This window comes from Aspergillus melleus (genome assembly GCF_016097325.1).
Source record: "Aspergillus melleus strain CBS 546.65 chromosome Unknown contig1, whole genome shotgun sequence".
NCBI classification, from domain to species: Eukaryota; Fungi; Ascomycota; class Eurotiomycetes; order Eurotiales; family Aspergillaceae; genus Aspergillus; species Aspergillus melleus.
Window position 1 is genome coordinate 6,205,873 of NW_025763370.1, and position 16,727 is coordinate 6,222,599.

General features: G+C 48.6%; 6 protein-coding genes across 6 annotated transcripts; 5 read left to right on the top strand and 1 right to left on the bottom strand.

Moving 5' to 3' along the window:
* Positions 1-354: 354 nt before the first annotated feature.
* LDX57_002228 (Zn(II)2Cys6 transcription factor) lies at positions 355-2,747 on the top strand (the record flags this gene model as incomplete). Its single annotated transcript, XM_046083872.1, has 8 exons — positions 355-423; positions 496-519; positions 593-705; positions 754-1,118; positions 1,189-1,484; positions 1,543-1,977; positions 2,035-2,270; positions 2,324-2,747. The coding sequence occupies 8 exons, from the start codon at positions 355-357 to the stop codon at positions 2,745-2,747; spliced, it is 1,962 nt and encodes a 653-aa protein (XP_045939835.1).
* A 739-nt stretch (positions 2,748-3,486) lies between these two features.
* LDX57_002229 (uncharacterized protein) lies at positions 3,487-3,759 on the top strand (the record flags this gene model as incomplete). The annotated part of the gene is made up of 1 exon (XM_046083873.1): positions 3,487-3,759. One exon carries the CDS (start codon positions 3,487-3,489, stop codon positions 3,757-3,759), a length of 273 nt encoding a protein of 90 aa, XP_045939836.1.
* A 128-nt stretch (positions 3,760-3,887) lies between these two features.
* On the top strand, positions 3,888-4,049 carry LDX57_002230 (uncharacterized protein; the record flags this gene model as incomplete). Its single annotated transcript, XM_046083874.1, has 1 exon — positions 3,888-4,049. One exon carries the CDS (start codon positions 3,888-3,890, stop codon positions 4,047-4,049), a length of 162 nt encoding a protein of 53 aa, XP_045939837.1.
* A 119-nt stretch (positions 4,050-4,168) lies between these two features.
* Positions 4,169-5,681, bottom strand: LDX57_002231 (uncharacterized protein; the record flags this gene model as incomplete). Its single annotated transcript, XM_046083875.1, has 3 exons — positions 4,169-5,014; positions 5,073-5,380; positions 5,456-5,681. 3 exons carry the CDS (start codon positions 5,679-5,681, stop codon positions 4,169-4,171), a joined length of 1,380 nt encoding a protein of 459 aa, XP_045939838.1.
* A 4,571-nt stretch (positions 5,682-10,252) lies between these two features.
* Positions 10,253-10,795, top strand: LDX57_002232 (2,4'-dihydroxyacetophenone dioxygenase family protein; the record flags this gene model as incomplete). The annotated part of the gene is made up of 1 exon (XM_046083876.1): positions 10,253-10,795. One exon carries the CDS (start codon positions 10,253-10,255, stop codon positions 10,793-10,795), a length of 543 nt encoding a protein of 180 aa, XP_045939839.1.
* Positions 10,796-15,517: 4,722 nt separating this feature from the next.
* LDX57_002233 (uncharacterized protein) lies at positions 15,518-16,524 on the top strand (the record flags this gene model as incomplete). The annotated part of the gene is made up of 2 exons (XM_046083877.1): positions 15,518-15,781; positions 15,847-16,524. The coding sequence occupies 2 exons, from the start codon at positions 15,518-15,520 to the stop codon at positions 16,522-16,524; spliced, it is 942 nt and encodes a 313-aa protein (XP_045939840.1).
* Positions 16,525-16,727: the final 203 nt, after the last annotated feature.

Below are 16,727 nucleotides of genomic sequence, written 5' to 3' on the forward strand. Positions count from 1 at the left end.
CGAATCGCGAATTGAGACCTATCATTGGAATATCAGATACCATGGCCAAGGTGCAGATTGCCGGAGGTATTTGAGGCTACAACAGGCGGAGCCCGAGCCGGAAGAGGGACATCCAGGGGGATAGACCTCCCGAGAGCCCATTCCATCTGCCATGAACATTCCCGGGGTCCCGAGAACTGCGAAGAGAAGTAGGGAGTGCTGTGTAAGAAGAAGAAAGAAAAGCCCGGCGACGCGGAAGACGCGGGCCCGCGGAACCGAGGGCCCGTGGGTCCGCGTGACTTTTCCCATCGCTGAACAGCCGGCGACACTTCGGATCTTCACCCTTTCCCAACTGGCTTGCATTTGCCTTCTGTCATGGCCGATTCGGATCAAGAAGAAACTATTCATGCCAGGAAACAGCGATTGTCATTGGTTCCTCGAGCAGTAAGCCCCTCCTCCCTTGGTAGGATGATTGCGTCTTCCGTTGGCTAACGGGTGGCGATACCTACGGTGTAGTGTGAAGGATGTAGACTCCGCAAGGTAACGGGATATCGTCCAGTTGCAAAGAGCAATGGGAGCCCACACCGTAGTCAGCCGTGACTAACGGATATAGATTCGCTGCGACAGATCGAATCCCTGTTCCAACTGCCGCTCGCTGAAAATCGCATGCCAGAGGCCCGGTGATCGCGCGGCATGTCGCCCCAAGTCGGACCGAGTGCCACAACTGTGAGTATCGCTTTCAGCTTGGCCGAGTTAGAGCTGACCTAGTGCTAGACAAGAGCATGTACAGCGACTGGAGGAGCGCCTTCGTGTAGTCGAGGATGAGTTACTTAGCCGTAAAACTCCTGGAGCGGCCCCGGAACCTCGCCCTCAACCAGACTTTCGCACAGACACAGTCGCGGTGTATGAGGGACCTTCTTCTTTTGCAACTCAGTCTATACAAGCAACCGAGGCCTTCCACAAAACAACCTACTCGGACGGCAATGTCGATGCGTCTTTCCGTCGTCTTCAAGACCTTCTCCGACCATCCACCACCTCTAATGACTACCGGTTCTCTCGCAATGTCGGCCCCCAACCAGCAGAGCAGATGACACTGCTACCAGTCGAGCTCATCCTGACTGTTCTGCGAAAGGTTAAAGGTAAGACCCTTTGCTTAAGAACGAGAAAGCGCGGAAACGACCCACCCTGTGTGATTGACGCCCTCGGCAGTGCAACCCCCTGTTTTCCTCTCGTCATATCTCTTGAATGATGCAGACTGGGTAGAGCGGATCTGTCAAAAGATTTACTTCCCCACAGAGGCTGTCTCTCTGGGTGAACTTTCTAGTATGCACGGGGTACTTTACATTTTCCTGCGAGAATTCATCCTCCTAAGAGACCCGCTGTGTGACGCATTTGATCTCAAAAAGCACGCGGAAACGTGCCGGAAGAATTTCAACTTAGGAATCGAGTCATATGAGCTTCTGGTCGTGCCAAGGTTTGAAAATATTTTTGCATTAGCCCTAGGGGTCGGTGCTGCTCCTGGTCTTCTGGAGGTGTCGAGATCGTGCCACTGACTTTGCGCAGGGAATCATATCCCAAGATGAGGGCAATCCTTTTCTATCCTCTACAATGTTTGGGGCAGCAGCAAGAAGCCTACAACTACTGGGGTACCACCGCGAGATAATGTATCTGAACAGGCATGCAGCCAACGCCAGAAACATGCGCCGGCTGTTCTGGACAGTTTACACGTTTGATCGGAACGTTTCCTTGCTCATGGGGCGCGCCTCGTGCCTGCAAGATATTGAAATCGACACCAGCCACCCGGAACTATCTGCGGACCCCGCTGCTAGACCGTGGGATGAGTCCTTCATCATGGGCATCAAGATGGCTCGGCTCCAAGGCCAGATATACAGTCGGCTCTATTCTACAGCGGCGCTGGCAGGAGATCCAGCCGAGCGAGCGCAGCACATTAGAGAGTTGGCGACCGAATTACACCAATGGTTTTCCGAGTTAAAGGAGGTATGTATCTACTTTCCTAGTCTTCGAAGGGCGTCCGGGAAATAACGCCCCGTCTAGATCGACGGAAGCCAAGTCAATCACCCACAGATCTATCAGCTGTCGCGAAAGAACTGGGACATTCTCTACTATTCTAGTCTGACCTCCACGCTGCGAGCGTCATCCGCATCTGGATCTGAATCGGAGATCAATTCGGATTGTTTCAAGGCAGCTCGTCTGGCTCTGCATGGGCATCTTGATTGCATGCCTGCTTACGATGAAACGGGATACCTTTCGAGCGTCGAGTATGCGAATTGGTGAGATATGAATAGCCCTCCATAGGATATAGGTCGTTTCCTAATACCAACAGGATGCTGGCATCGTCATCTTTCACTCCCTTTCTCGTCATTTTCCTGCACGCTACTTCCGCGACCAGCTGGTCGGATTTAGAGCTTCTGGATCAAGTGGTATCCTCGATGGAGCGCATTCGTTCAGCGTCCCGGGCATGCGAGCGCCTCTACCAAATATGTGCCACCTTTGCGCGGCTGGCCCGAGGTCTTATGCAGACCCACAGCTCTCGTTTTGGGATATACACCGACGAAGATGATACTCTACGGTTCTTCAACGGCGTCGGACAAACGTCGATCTTTCATCCCGAGTCAATCCAGGGAATCCTTGACTCGGAAACGGTCGATTATTTGACAGCCGCAGAGGCCGACGACATGACTTCCATCCTGGGAAATTGGGCGAGCGGACAGCCATTAGGAATGGATCTCTTTGGCTTCAGCGAATAGGTACTCAACACAAAATGAATTTGCACGTATATCCGAAGTCCCCATACTGGCCCAGTGTCGGCTCCGTACAAGATAGAGACCTGTATCCTGCAAGCCACCAAATTATTTTCACGTATATACACTATTCATCATAGGGCTCATAAGCTAATAGCCACCAAACTACGTAGTTCAACCCAAAATAAGGGGTCTAAGGTAGGCGCCAGCCGGTCAATGGTTTGAACAGGAAGGCCCATAAGAGATAAATGTGGATCTCAAGGCACGAGCCCTCGGTTGGTTTTATCGCGCTGCGCGGGCCCGCGGACCCGAGGGTGAAAAAAAAGCGTCGGCCTAAGACAAGATGTGATGATCGAGAAGTATGGAACGGTTGACTGACCAGTATGACGTGGCCTTATTGCCCCACCGTGTAGTAGTGAAGCTTTCTCTTGCAAACATCATTCCATTCTGCCCTGTCGGACTCCTTAACGAAAACATAGCTGCCTTGCCCAGAGCCCGCCTTATTATCCTCGCCGACCCAACGTGCCACAGGCAAGCATCAGAAAGAGCCCTCTCTCCCTAACCCAACTTCCGGCATTATTTACAGAACCTTCCTTGAATAACCTTTCGAAGCAAAGATATGTCTGTAGGTTGCTCATATCCCCAGGTTTGAATAAGACGCAACGCGGACTAATGATGTGTGTTCAACCAAGATCCCTTCAGGGTACGTCCAAAGATCCCCCGTGCCTGGAGTTATCGTGAGAGGATGTTAATCGTAGACAGCGTGACAATCACCGACGAATGCCTTGACGCATTCCGGGCCCTACACAGTGGACGTGGCCGCAATAAACTTCGATATGTGATCTTCAAAATCGCCGATGACGAATCTTCCGTGGTGGTGGAAGACTCTTCGCCCGAGCATGATTACGAGGGCTTTCGCCGAAAGCTATCATCGGCTGTAGATAGCCAAGGACGACCCATGCCGAGATATGGGGTATACGACGTGGAGTATGATCTTGGTGAAGATGGGAAAAGGTAAGGGCTCGCCCGGGAAACAAACTGCATGTGGATTAACTAAAGAATACACAGGGCAAAGACGGTATTCTTCACATGGGTTCCCCAGAACACCCCATTGAAGGTATTTGTTGTCTCGATTGTTAGGATTCCATGATTAGGAAGCTAACCTTCAATCAGCTGTGCATGATGTACGCCAGCACCAACGAACAGTTGAAAAACGCGCTGAACCTGAAGATTTTTATCCACGCGGATAGCACCGACGAGTTGGAATGGAAAAGTGTATTGAGCGAGGCAAGCGGAGGGAGGGTATAAACATGACGTATGGCAAGGAATATTGACGATGGATCACGTTTGAGGAGCTGCTGTAGATGCTTTTGTTCTGGTGCAACTGGGTAAAGAATACATAGAACATGAACTTCCTGGACGTCGGTTTATTTATCCCAGACTGTAGCTGCTTCTTTCACACCCACTCCTACTCTTCGACCACGCCGCATTGATTTCTCATGTAACATGATATCTTCAGGGTCGGGTTCATCGCCCTGGCGATCTCGCTGTCCGTTGCGCAGAATCTGCGCCAGAGTTAAAGACTGAGATATGCCCAAGCAATAACCGATTTGATCCAGGCACTGGACAATCCACGTCCGTGTCTCGGCGCCGCAGACCACCGAATTGGCCGCAATGAACAACGGCCACATGAGACGGTACATGCCCGCAGCCCGGGGGCTGCTTTCATGATTGCTAGTGCCCGTAGCCCAAGGCACACTGGCACAGATATCCGCGACCAAGCTCCGCGAGATGACAATGCTTTGCGTGCATGCTGATGCGTGTTCAGGGTGTAATGTGCCCAAATGAACCTGCAGTTGCTGACAGAACTTGATGATCAACTCGTGTAGCACGATACGCGCAATCCGGTAGGTGTTCCACAGATGATGAGCGGAAATGTCGGAGTAGACATGACACTGGGTTACGTTTGGGGGCAGACCGAGACCCAACTCGCGGGCGCCGGACACGCTATATCGTGTAAATCTACAGCTCGGATGCACCGTTCGCGTCCACTCAACTAGCTCTGCGTCAATCTCCCGTGCTGTTTGCAATATTGTGCCCGGGCCTCGAATCGAGCCATCGCGCAAGGCGGCACAAAGGTTTGCTACGCGCACAAAAAGACCGAAGAAAACGTCTTGCGCACGATCCACCAAAGTGCGATGGGATATAGCTTCATGTGAGATACTGAGAAGCCACCCCGGCGTGTACCGCCGGCGATAGAGGTTACTCAAGACCTGTTGACAGCATTATCAGCATTAGTTCCTCCCAGAATCAAGGCGTCATGTCACGAACAATTTGAAGGCGGAGCTGACTGAACATGTCCAGGCCAACCGGGCCGTCCACCTGCGATGATCCACGCAGCTCCAGCAGCTTCGTGGCGCCGTTAACGTGATCCAACCAACGATTGATGATCGACGTGCTCTGACACGTCACTACACCATACATGGCCAGCAGAATGACTGTGGCGACGGCGGCGTCCGTTCGGCGGCGTCGCGGGTCCTGCAGCGCCGCGTTCGTCGCCGCCAGGGCAACGCTATACTCTGCCCTTGCAGCGAGCACCAGTCGGGGCGACCGATGAATGTTTGCCAGAGACGCCAATCCTAAGGCATGAAAGGCCGGCGTTAACAAGCAGCCACTGTCTATGGGTAGTAAGTGATTCAAAAAGGCCAAACTACCTGTCGGCAGGCCAGAACCTCCGCGCACATAGTGCGTGAAGATAAAGCTAGCAGCACGCTCATGAAGAGATATGCTGATAGATTTGATGTGGTCGGTCGGCGGCGACATGAGGATCGCATCGTCGTCCTCGCGCTGACGAGCTCTTTCTGTGATCCGCTGGCTCTCATCATGGAAGCGAATCGCTTCCGGATCACGATAACCGACACATTGACTGCCAGCACGCATACACTGGGAGCAAGAGGGACGTTTTAGGTCACACTCGATTTACAGTTAGCATTTGTAACGCTGGTGGGCGATTAGGGAAGAAACCACACCTTTAATCGGCGACTTCGGCACCGTCCGCAACCAGCGCTGGGCCGGCCGCGATAGACCATCACACAGCGCCGAGGCTACCTTGTTAGGATAATTCCGAGGCTTGGCTTAGATCTTGCATAAAATCTCAACAAGTTAGGCATTGCCAAACGAGGGAAATGAAGGCATGTTGGTGTCTCTGGTCACACCGAACTGCTCCTTTCATAAGGAAAAGCGTCTCGATTTGGCCCCAACGCCTAATCGGTGGAGTCGGTCAGGATCAGCCCCCTGCCTGAACAGGTCTAGAAACCCCCAAGTGGATCTTGTCTCGGTCCTTATGTGCTGACCGTGCCAGGATCTCTGCTGTTCAGATTTCAGCGTCGAATTGGGCTGTGCTCATTCGCCGGTGCAGTAGTCCTGTTCAAATGCTTTACCTATACTCAGCGTAGAAGTGCAGATTGTATATCTCAAATCGTGATAGATGGATTCTCCGGGTATAATCCTCCGAATCACGGTCTTTATCGCGCATTTCCAGGTTGAGAAGAATGCGACGGCATCAAGATGGCGATGCCGGCCAGTGTGTATAGGGCAGGCCTGAGACAGGGCGATTGGAAGCCCAGGGCCAGGAGGAAGCATCGCAAGGCTTGACGATGATCTACATGTCTTTTAAGTCCACAGTCAAGTAGTCCTTCAAACATGAAACCGCCACCCATCGGCCCATTTCTATACTTACCCCTACCCTACACTCTGTCCAGCCTCAGGCAGGAGTCAGCGTCTTTGTTTCGGCTTCATTTTCGTTCTCCAGTCTAGACGGAATTGACCGACCTTGGTCCTGCCTTTTCTTGACTGCACGCGAGGTCAATTGACGTGTAGCAAACAGCATGCCTCCTGTTGGCTCCATAGCAAGAATGCGATCGAAGTCCGGTTGTCGAACATGCAGGTGAACGTCTATCTTTCCCACTATGTACAAGCCCCTGACTGACCACCACGAACCGTAAGAACTCGGCGCGTCAAATGTGGGGAAGAACGACCCGAATGCCGTCGATGCTCGAGCACCGGCCGCAAGTGCGACTATGTCGTCCTGATGGCACTGCATCCAGCACCTCGAGCGTACTCCGTGGAGACCTCTCCCGTGCAGCGGGAACGACGGGCATTCGAGTATTACTACTATCGTGTCGCCCCCACTCTCTCGGATGCTTTGGACCTGGCATTTTGGCCAGTACCCTCAAATAATATATATAGGAATTTGCAAAGGCATGAGATAGTGTTTTTGACTGAAGGAGCTCCCCAATATTGACCAGCTGTCTCTTAGTTGGATAGCTGGAGCAGTTTGAGTGTAATTACTTGATTAGCTTAGACCTAGGCAAACACGTCTATGGGTCATGAGGTCCTGCAATGCGCACCTTGGACTTGGACTTTGCCCAGCACCTCCACATTCTATATACATTGGCTCAAAATAAATAGTGAAATGGGGATGGCACGATGGCATAGCAGACGAGTCGGTATCAACGAAGAGGATGCACAACCAATCACTCCCACGCAGGCAAATGCATAGAGGCTGGTCTCTGAAGGTGTAGATCGTACTGGTCCTGATGGTATATCATGAATCAAGAAGTGAATAACTGTAGTCATATTGAGGGTGTTCGATCATGCTGCGTTCTCCCCTGCAAGAGAAGACTGCATGTCTGCGGAAGGCATTTATGATACCTCAGGCCACTGATATACTACTGCCACTGGATTCACCACTACAATAGATAAATTCATAGGCTCTAGGGCTATATACTTATAGGTGATTTATTGAAGAAGTATTGGATATTATGCCCAAAAGTCCTGTATCATTTCAACATTTCTACCTCACCCTACTTCGAACCAACCATGATTATGTCAGACAGCGAGCATTCCACCGTCCACTATCAGGCTTGAACCGGTGACGAAGTTACTAGCCCCGCTGGAAAGAAAGATGACAGCCCCCCTCAGATCTTCAGGGGTTCCCCAACGACCAGCCGGTGTTCCCTTCACAATGAAATGATTATAAACTGAGTCATTCTCTAGCTGTGTCGTCAAAGGGGTACTGATATATCTATTTCAAATTTAGTCCTTACTTCGAAGAAGAGTCGAAAAGAGGTTGCAAAAGAATCGCGAAGGTCATTTTCTTACCCTGGGCAGATGCAGTTGACTTGTATGTTGTGAGGAGCAAGTTCATTGCTGAAAGACTTTGTCATTTGGACGACTCCTCCCTTAGAGCTTGCATAGGCAGAAACATTGTACATTCCACGATATGAAGTAACTGAACCAATGTTGATAATTTTACCAGGAAGCTTAAGCTGCAGCAACTTCTTTGCAAACTCCTGCGCGGCTACGTACGTAGCCTTGAGATTGATAGATAGAATCTGAAGTAATTGTCAGCGCTTTCCCTTAGAAAAATGAAGCCCATTCGTTCTTCATACAAGATCGAGATTGCCATCAGTGACTTCTGTGATTGGGCATCTTCTATTGACGCCAGCACAGTTTAAAAGAATGGAAGGCGTGATTCCGGCTAGCCAAATATCTTGGAAGGTTGCACGAATTGAAGATGGATCGGTCAGGTTGCATTCAAAAGTCCAAAACTTTCGACCAAGCTCTGAGATAGATCTTGACAAGCTTTCGGCATGGACATCATTTGGAATTTGAATGGAGACAATGTCGGCTCCTGCAATTGCAAGGGACGTACACAATGTTTGACCAATGCCACCTGTAGCTCCCGTGCAGATGACTGTCTTTCCTTGCAACGAGAACAGTTTGTCAGTGGGCAAGTGATGCATGTTGTGAGAAAAGGACCGGTAAGATACGCCGAGGATCGAATAAAAGTGTAAATAGGTTGCAATAAACGAAGAGCAGTCGAGAAATCCTGAATGTTGTAGTAATGCTCACTCCCCCTTATTTATTGTTGAATACAGTCCACATGTCTACAACCCAAGACCGACAGATGTAGTAATTAGGAGCGTCCGCAGAACTCTTGTCTTCCTTGCTTTGCGCTATCGACTACCGCTGAATAGGGCAGCGATTCATGATGGGGGAACTAGGCTTCTCCGGTGGGTATCCACCGGAAGGTTCTCTTGGGGGGAGATCAACCTCCGCACCGGGGGAACCTAGCTAGAGATGTAGATCTTGACCGAAACTATTGAAGACTGAGAACCAATTCAGCAGGTACCTTGAACTAGTGCTCATCATCTACTGGAATGAGGATGAAAGATGCGGGGATATGTGGAAAACCTAGACACCCGGCGGATATGCTCGATGCCTCTAGGCCAACCGAGGGAGCTGTCTGCAATTGCAGCCTTTTCCGTGCTGGAGACTTCGGAACGTATTGTCTACAATTGTAGTAATTATAGAAGTCTCATAATTTACGATGTTGTTTCGGATAAGTCCTTCGACTCACCAGCATTATACAGCCGGCCAGAAATCGGCGTACGGTATTTGAACAGAACTTGCAAGGGTCAACATGATTCTGTCGATAATGACTAGTGTTTGTATGGTTTTATCGGATTGGTACACGTATTTTTGAACGGTTTATTCTAGGGTTTCTTACACTTCATGTTGTGTTGATTAGACATCATACATGCCAAAGGCGAAAAAGGTGGATGTGTCTAGAACTGAAAAGCTGATTGGTACCTTTCAATTCAAATGGCCTTGTCGGATAGACGGATTCTATCTGCATATCACAATCTGTCGACATGTAGGGCGGTTTTGGGGTTTGCAACGCACTTAATCAAGATACACTTGACAACATAGCCTGACCTTTGTAGAACCGCAATAAATAGGAAGGTTTTTAGTATAGTGTATTATAAAGACAGGTTTACAACCTATGTTTTCATTTTCTAGTAACCTTTGCATTGTACTCACTCTGTTCCAATGCAGTATTACTAAAAATACATGTTATTTCCAGCTTAATTTGTGTCACCTGGCCGCCTGGACATTTCAACAACCTGAGCATTTATTTTGTATTATGGATACATACTATAATGTGTAATTGAAATCTCAATCCAAGTAGGTAAAGCCTTGTTATAGAGATGTTGCGCCGAGGGGGGAGGCAGGGGATACCTCGGATATCAGGCATCAACGGACGGATATTCTCCGGAGAATGCGAAGTTTCTTGGAGATATCATGGGCTTGTAAGTTCGGCAGCTAGGAAGCGACGATGAAGGAATGAACTACCTGGGCTATGGTTCTGCCTCTGAATACGGAAGGAGACCGGACATCCGCCGGACTCGGAGTAGAAAAAAGTGGAACACCAAACTTCCACCGGACTGTAAGTCCAAGAAGTAGTCTTGTGCCTCCAATTACCACAACTCTTTTGGTTTGCAAATACCTTTTGCCTGGTAGGTGTAACTGGTCCGAAACAATTTGCTGAGTATATAAGGAATCATTTTGACAGGTAGGCAATCATTTTCACGCTCTCAAATCCAATAATTTGCAAGATACTGGTCACTACTTCGTCGGCTTCAACTTCCGGTATAAATTTCACTATGACTTCTGCCTCCGCCGACCATCGACCCAAGCCAGAGGCTATCCCTTACCAGGGGGAGCCTCTACCCAACGTTCCTCAGGACCTTGTAGTCCCCAACGTTGTGAATCTTGACTTCGACGAGAGACTCTGGGTCCCCCAAGGCCAGGATGTCTGGTTCCGTCCCATCCTCTTCAATGTCACGCAGGGCTATTTCGTCAACCTCATCCGCGTGTGTCGTTCCGGTATTTTGTCCCGCCACCGTCACTGTGGACCTGTGCACGCCACAGTTCTCCGCGGTAAGTGGCATTATCTTGAGCACGACTGGTGGGCAACTGAGGGGAGCCATGCTTTTGAGCCCCCAGGTGATATTCACACCCTCGAGGTGCCAGACGGCGTGGAAGAAATGATCACGTTGTTCCACGTCACTGGAGCGTACATCTATGTCGACCCTATGGGTGTTCCTTTGGGAGTGGAGGATGTTTTCTCAAAGCTAGCCAGCGCGAAGGCTCATTATGAAAAGGTTGGGCTTGGCGCTGACTATGTGGACCAGTTCATTCGTTGAACCTGTGTCCACTAGGGCTTTCTTTACTGCCTTGAACACCAAGGTGATATTCGTTTTCGCCGTAGTCAGATCTTCTCCTCGGCATCCCTGAATATAATTGACTTGTGTTGGATTTCATTCGATTTTGTATATATTATATTCATTGAGTTTCCGCAAAATGTATGACCCAACTACCAAAACACCAAATAGTTTTTATTTTCTTCTAGTATATATTTTAGAGAAACTAGAATAAAAATATAATAATTATATTTATAATAAATATAACTTACTTACTTTAATCTAATCGGAGCAATTACTCTATCTCTATTAGATAGTATTAAATTTCTTTTTATAGTAACTTATATCTTATATTTCAGATAAAAGCAGTAAAATAAAGATCTACATTATGAATATACTTTTCGTCTTTTTTTCTATAATAATCTTACTTTTTTCTTGTTTTTTAATTAAACGCTAACAAGGTTACTTTGTCAACCTGCTCTCGGTACGCCGCTCGGGCATTCTTTCTCGCTACCGTCTCTCTGGTCCAGTTTCCGAAGATCGCATTATCTCGGACACGATTAGTGGGCCACGGAGCGAAGCCACGCTTTCAAGCCCCTCGGTGACATTCACGTCCTCGAAGTACCAGACAATGCCGAGGAGATGGTTACACTATTCCACGTGACGGGGTGTACATATGTTCTGATACGTAGGAAAAACCGTTTGGTGTGGAAGATGTCTTCTCCAAATTGGCTAGCACAAAGGTGCATTATGGAAAGGTTGGACTGGGCTCCAATTATGTCGACCAGTTTATTCTTTGAATGGTTCCTGTTATCCGCCTCGTGTCACATTATCCCAAGTGAACCGGGCTCAGTTCGTAGTAAAGTATTTCAAACCGCCTTGCAAATACGGTCTTCGTCGTAGCTCGACTTTTATTAGGAAAGGGTGAGCATAAGGCTTGAGTGTGCAAGTCATGTCAGGGCGTATTGGTCCAATTCCACATCCAGCTCTGGCCTGGAAATGATGAATTCAAATCATTTAGGCCCTCGGAAATAGGTTCCAGTGACGGAATCTGCGAGTTGAAAGGCACCTCATGATTGGAACGCGGTAGATTTCCAGGTCTTTGGTCTCTCCAGCTTTCGTCATCTGCAGGTCTATCGTTGCCGAATTTCATCATAGGATCCGAACACTCACAAAGAACTGAGATCAAAAACAGTTAATTAAGTCAACCTCTGGTGTTTGCAATGCCTGCAATTGCCAAGGGAGTGAATGGGAGGATATAACGTACCCTGTTGTACCGAGTCAAGCGCTTGATCGACACCAGCATAGAGCGGCAACGAAGAATCCGGGTAGGCACCAACCTCCGGCCCTGTTGTAGTCTCCATTTCGGCGGCAACTTGTGGTCTACCTCCAGCGCTCAGATGTTCCGGAGAATAATCTGTATTATCTCGACTTTGAGGCAACTGCGCTAAGCCAAATCTTTCATTCTCCAGACGACCGACCATATCAGAGACATGACCCTCTTGTGCGATGCTAGCTGCCAAGTCCCCTTCGGGGTTGGGGCTGTACACAGTGGTCATATCGAAAGGCGGGTGGTCTAGAAATGCTTCCATTTCTCGCTGAAAAATAAGACGCAGAAGTCCCTCGAGAACCTTTACTGTCTGTGATGGAACGATAGATGACGCAGCAAGATTTTTCTGTAGCGAGATGGAATTTGCAACCCCTTTCTTTGCATCTTGCAATTGTGCAGAACCTAGATCCGACAATGCCACCATACAAAGAGTCACCCCAGCAGTGAAGTTTTGCATTGCAATGTATGCTACTGCGTGAGTATTTTTGGCGGCAAGGAGAACTGGTGCATATCGTGGCAAGATGCTGCACGTGCGGCGAGCACAATGTCTGCATTGATCAAAACTAGTTGGTCGATTCTCTGGGCTGCGAGGGTTGGATCCCATAGTCAACTGACCAGTGTACCGTAGGAAAGGGCGATGCAGGACGATTTGAGCGTTGTCATATGCCAACTGAAGTACTAATGCCTGTAACTCGAAAAGCCGGTACACTTCAAGCTCGGTGCTAGACAAGTTGTCGATGTGCACTTCAGAACTTCTTTTCAGCCTCAGCTCCTCTGGGAGCCTTTCAAACCAATCGACAAGCTTGGTGTTGATAACTGCAGCTTGGAGTCTCACATCTGTTGATTTTGGGAGATCGAGGTTATATATGCTACCAATTATTGAAGAAGAAATGGTGTACAGCTCAAATTTGTAGCGTTGATATGTGCCCAATGTCACGCGTGCTGGGTGATTTGTTGCCGTGTACTTTAATGAGTTCAGTAACGGATGAACGGCCTGCGTATCCTCCATATCTCGTGGCATGCTGACTGAGCAATGAGCATCAACTATAGATGACGGTCGTCCATAAGTTAACGAGGCGAATCTGGTAAATGGTAAGCATTATTTTCAATTAGAGAATACCCTTTCATCGGGCCGAGGTAGAGACCTATCAAGCACATATAACGCCCACCAAGTTCGTTTGCGATCTTCAAGAACAGCCTCCGGTACATGGCCCCATAGGGACTCTTTGTGTAAGCCTTGTGCCTGCGCGCTGCCAATTCCTGCGCCAATAATGGGCAACGCTAGATTGGGTTTGCCATTGTAAAGGTCAAATGTGCTCAACAAAATGCAACATTGAACACACTCTAACCCTCCCAAGTCCAGAATCTCGAAAAAGTGTGCACGAACTTGAGCCAGCATATTGTCTTGTAAAAAGGATCTTCCTTGTTCAGTGAGGCCAATCTGTGATCCCTGTTCTTCCGAAGTATACCTTGCACCTAGGGCAAGTACCATCAAAAGCAGCACTGCCATACCTTTTTGTCGAGGAGTGGCTTCTTGTTTGCCTATGATATCCTCGTATTGCTTTTCCAAAGAAGATCGATGAAAAATCATCATGAACCAGTGCACTGATTTCCAATATGATTGCAGTAGGAAGTCACATATTTGTCGGGAAGGAAGAACCAATCCGTTGAAGTGGGAAGTAAGAGGAGTGCCTCTCTCATTTACTTGATCATGGATATCTCGAGTAGGGCGAGGTCCACCCCCAGGGAGAGCAGAGGTATTGCTGGTTTCTGTCGGTGACACTATAGATGCCGTGTTATGCATTCGAAAAAGCTATTGATCGGTTCAACTTCATGTCCGTGATAAGCCTTTCGGAGGATTTAGATTACCTCATCTGTCAGCTCGACTGCTGATACTTGCGAGTATCTATGCGGCCGGGGAAGGGATTCAGGATTGCCATCTCGGCAACTGCCCGCGCTGTGAGAAGCCTCCGGGCTATTGGCGGGTCGCTCGGGTCGCTCAGAAAGGTGAGGACTTGTCGTCGATGGGGCAGGTAGATGAGACCGTGGTTGGTTGGTGCTGCGGCGCCTTTCGGTCATGATTTTCTTTGCTTGTTTTGACTTCCTAACCAGATAGACATACGATATCAGCTCCCTGCAATGTCTCACAACCGGAGAACCCCTACCGTAATGGTGCTGACGTTGTCAGGCAATCAAAGCCAGAGCGCACGCACAGTGAGCACGGCTTAGTATATCAGACTGGATGTGAACTTGTTAGAGGGTGGATGCCGGCAACGTTTGAGAATTTTGCTACCTTCAACTTCTGTCTACGGCATCGATCGCAGGCATGTCGGCGGGTCCCCTGTTGCTTAGGGTGCGCCTGCGTGGCACCTGGGGACGCCGATCCCTGCATCCCCCGGAAATTTCCAGAGCTCTATATTAAAAAGATATCTGCGTGTCACAGCACTCACTAGTAGCACTGGTCAATGGTTTGCTTCACGAAGGGGAAGAGCGCTTGAGTCCACCGGAACATGGGCCAGTCCACTAGTTAGTGGTGGCGTCTGTATTAGTAACTGTTGAATATTGCCACTGCACTAAAAAGGGTCAACCCTTACTTAGTAAGGGCTTATTCTAGTGCATATCTCCCGCGGCCACAAAAGAGTACCACCCCCTGTGATAGACTAGTTGTCTGTTATGTGCCCTGTTCGAGGTAATTTTCGAAGTGGCTACAACTGTAAAAATAGGTGACATGGATACTAGGGATATTTCAAAGTGTCCCGCACAGCCTATTTAATTTGAGGAGAGGAACCAGGTCTGAAGATTAAATTAATTTCTGCTGGAGACGTTATCAGAATCAGCGAGGCCCTGAAGGTACTCAGGTTCTCGGGAATATGTCCAGGTAAACAGAGGTCTCTTCTCTTCAACGGGAAGAAAAAACAACAGATAAATTAAAACAAAACGTTATGTGCGAAAAAAGGCTTCCGAGGTTACTACCATATCTTCCTGAGCTGATAATGCGCGGCAAGAAATATATTCATATTGCACCCAAGTACGGCGGAAACTTGTCATGGTTACCACAACGGTCTCACGGCTCTACGTATTAATTCTTAGAAGGTCCTTTGGGACAGGTACAGATGGGTGTCTTTCTGCGGGAAATTCAGCGTTGAGGGTACAATCAGAAGCAAGAAGGAAAGAGCTGAGATGGATCACTAATTGATATGAGGCGAATCTCTCCTGGGCAATTTCAAACCGATCCCTAGTCCGAGTGGGGCCGCAGTCCATAAGTTCCCAAGGTTGTGCCCGGGTTGACAAATTGGCCTCTACAAAACGTTCCGATCAATTACAAATCACGCCGAGTGGGTTTATAAAACCGTATTGCTTTGAAGGGATAAAGAGCACAATTCACTTCATTGAGAATGTCTTTCAAGAAAGTGGCCGTTTTTCCTGCCTCTGGCGGTATCGGAGGCAGCACTGTCAAGCATCTGCTACCACGACTTCCGTCGAAAGATCTTACCTTTATCGCTCGGCGGCCTGAGAGATTGAGTGAAGCTTCGTCTTCCGGTGCGGCTATTCGGCGGGCAGACTATGACGATGACAACAGCCTCTTAAATGCTTTTGATGGTGTGGATACTCTTTTCCTGATCTCATATGCTTCGGTTGAGCATGAACACAGATCCGAAGTAAGTTCTAGGAGCAAATCCCATGTTACACCTTTTGAGACTGTGCTAAAGTTTGATGTGTGTAGCGTCATCGATTTGCCATTGATGCGGCAATTCGTAGCGGAGTGAAGCATATCTTCTACGGCTCTCTAGGTTATGGCGGCATGCCCGAGAACAAAGAATCTGTGGCCCATGTCATGCAAGCTCATCTAGATACAGAGAAGTATCTGGAGCAGTTGTCTGACAAAATCCCGGGTTTCGGATACACGGTAGTCCGAGAAGGCCTGTACTCCGAGTCTTACCCACTATATACAGCGTTCTTTGACCCGAAGAATCCTGTGGGTGAGATTAAGATTCCGCACGATGGATCAGGGCTCGGTATTGCTTGGGTCAAGCGTGAAGAGCTGGGCGAGGGCACAGCTGAGCTACTGAAAAGATTTGTCAATGACCCGAAGGGCTTCCCGTATCGTCAGAGGACTGTTTTGCTCTCCGGAAGAAGGGTGGTGTCTCTGAAGGAGTCAGTGGATATTTTAGGCAAAGTGGCCAGCTTGCCTGTCAAGATCCACCGGGTTTCTGAAGATGAATTTGCTGCACAGCCTCAGGTCAAGCCAAATTTCATCTATCATGGAGTAGATCACTCCAAGGTGTGGACTACCACCTTTGAAGCCTTCCGTCGAGGCGAGGCAGCATACGTATCACCCCTCCTTGGAGAGCTACTGGGACGTGAGCCAGAAGAGTTTGAGACAACGGTGAATAATTCATAGTTAATTTTGTCAAGTACCCTGTTGTCGGTCCATTGGAGCAAATTATGGAGGAAATTCTGAAACAGCTTTGCTTTAAATGGATCTCTGCTCAAATACTCTTGATCATAAACGCTACGTCATTATGTAGGGAGAATATTCTCCACTTCCTCTGTGTCTACATTAGTGATTCTCATAAAAGGTATCAATGATTTTTAAGCAATACA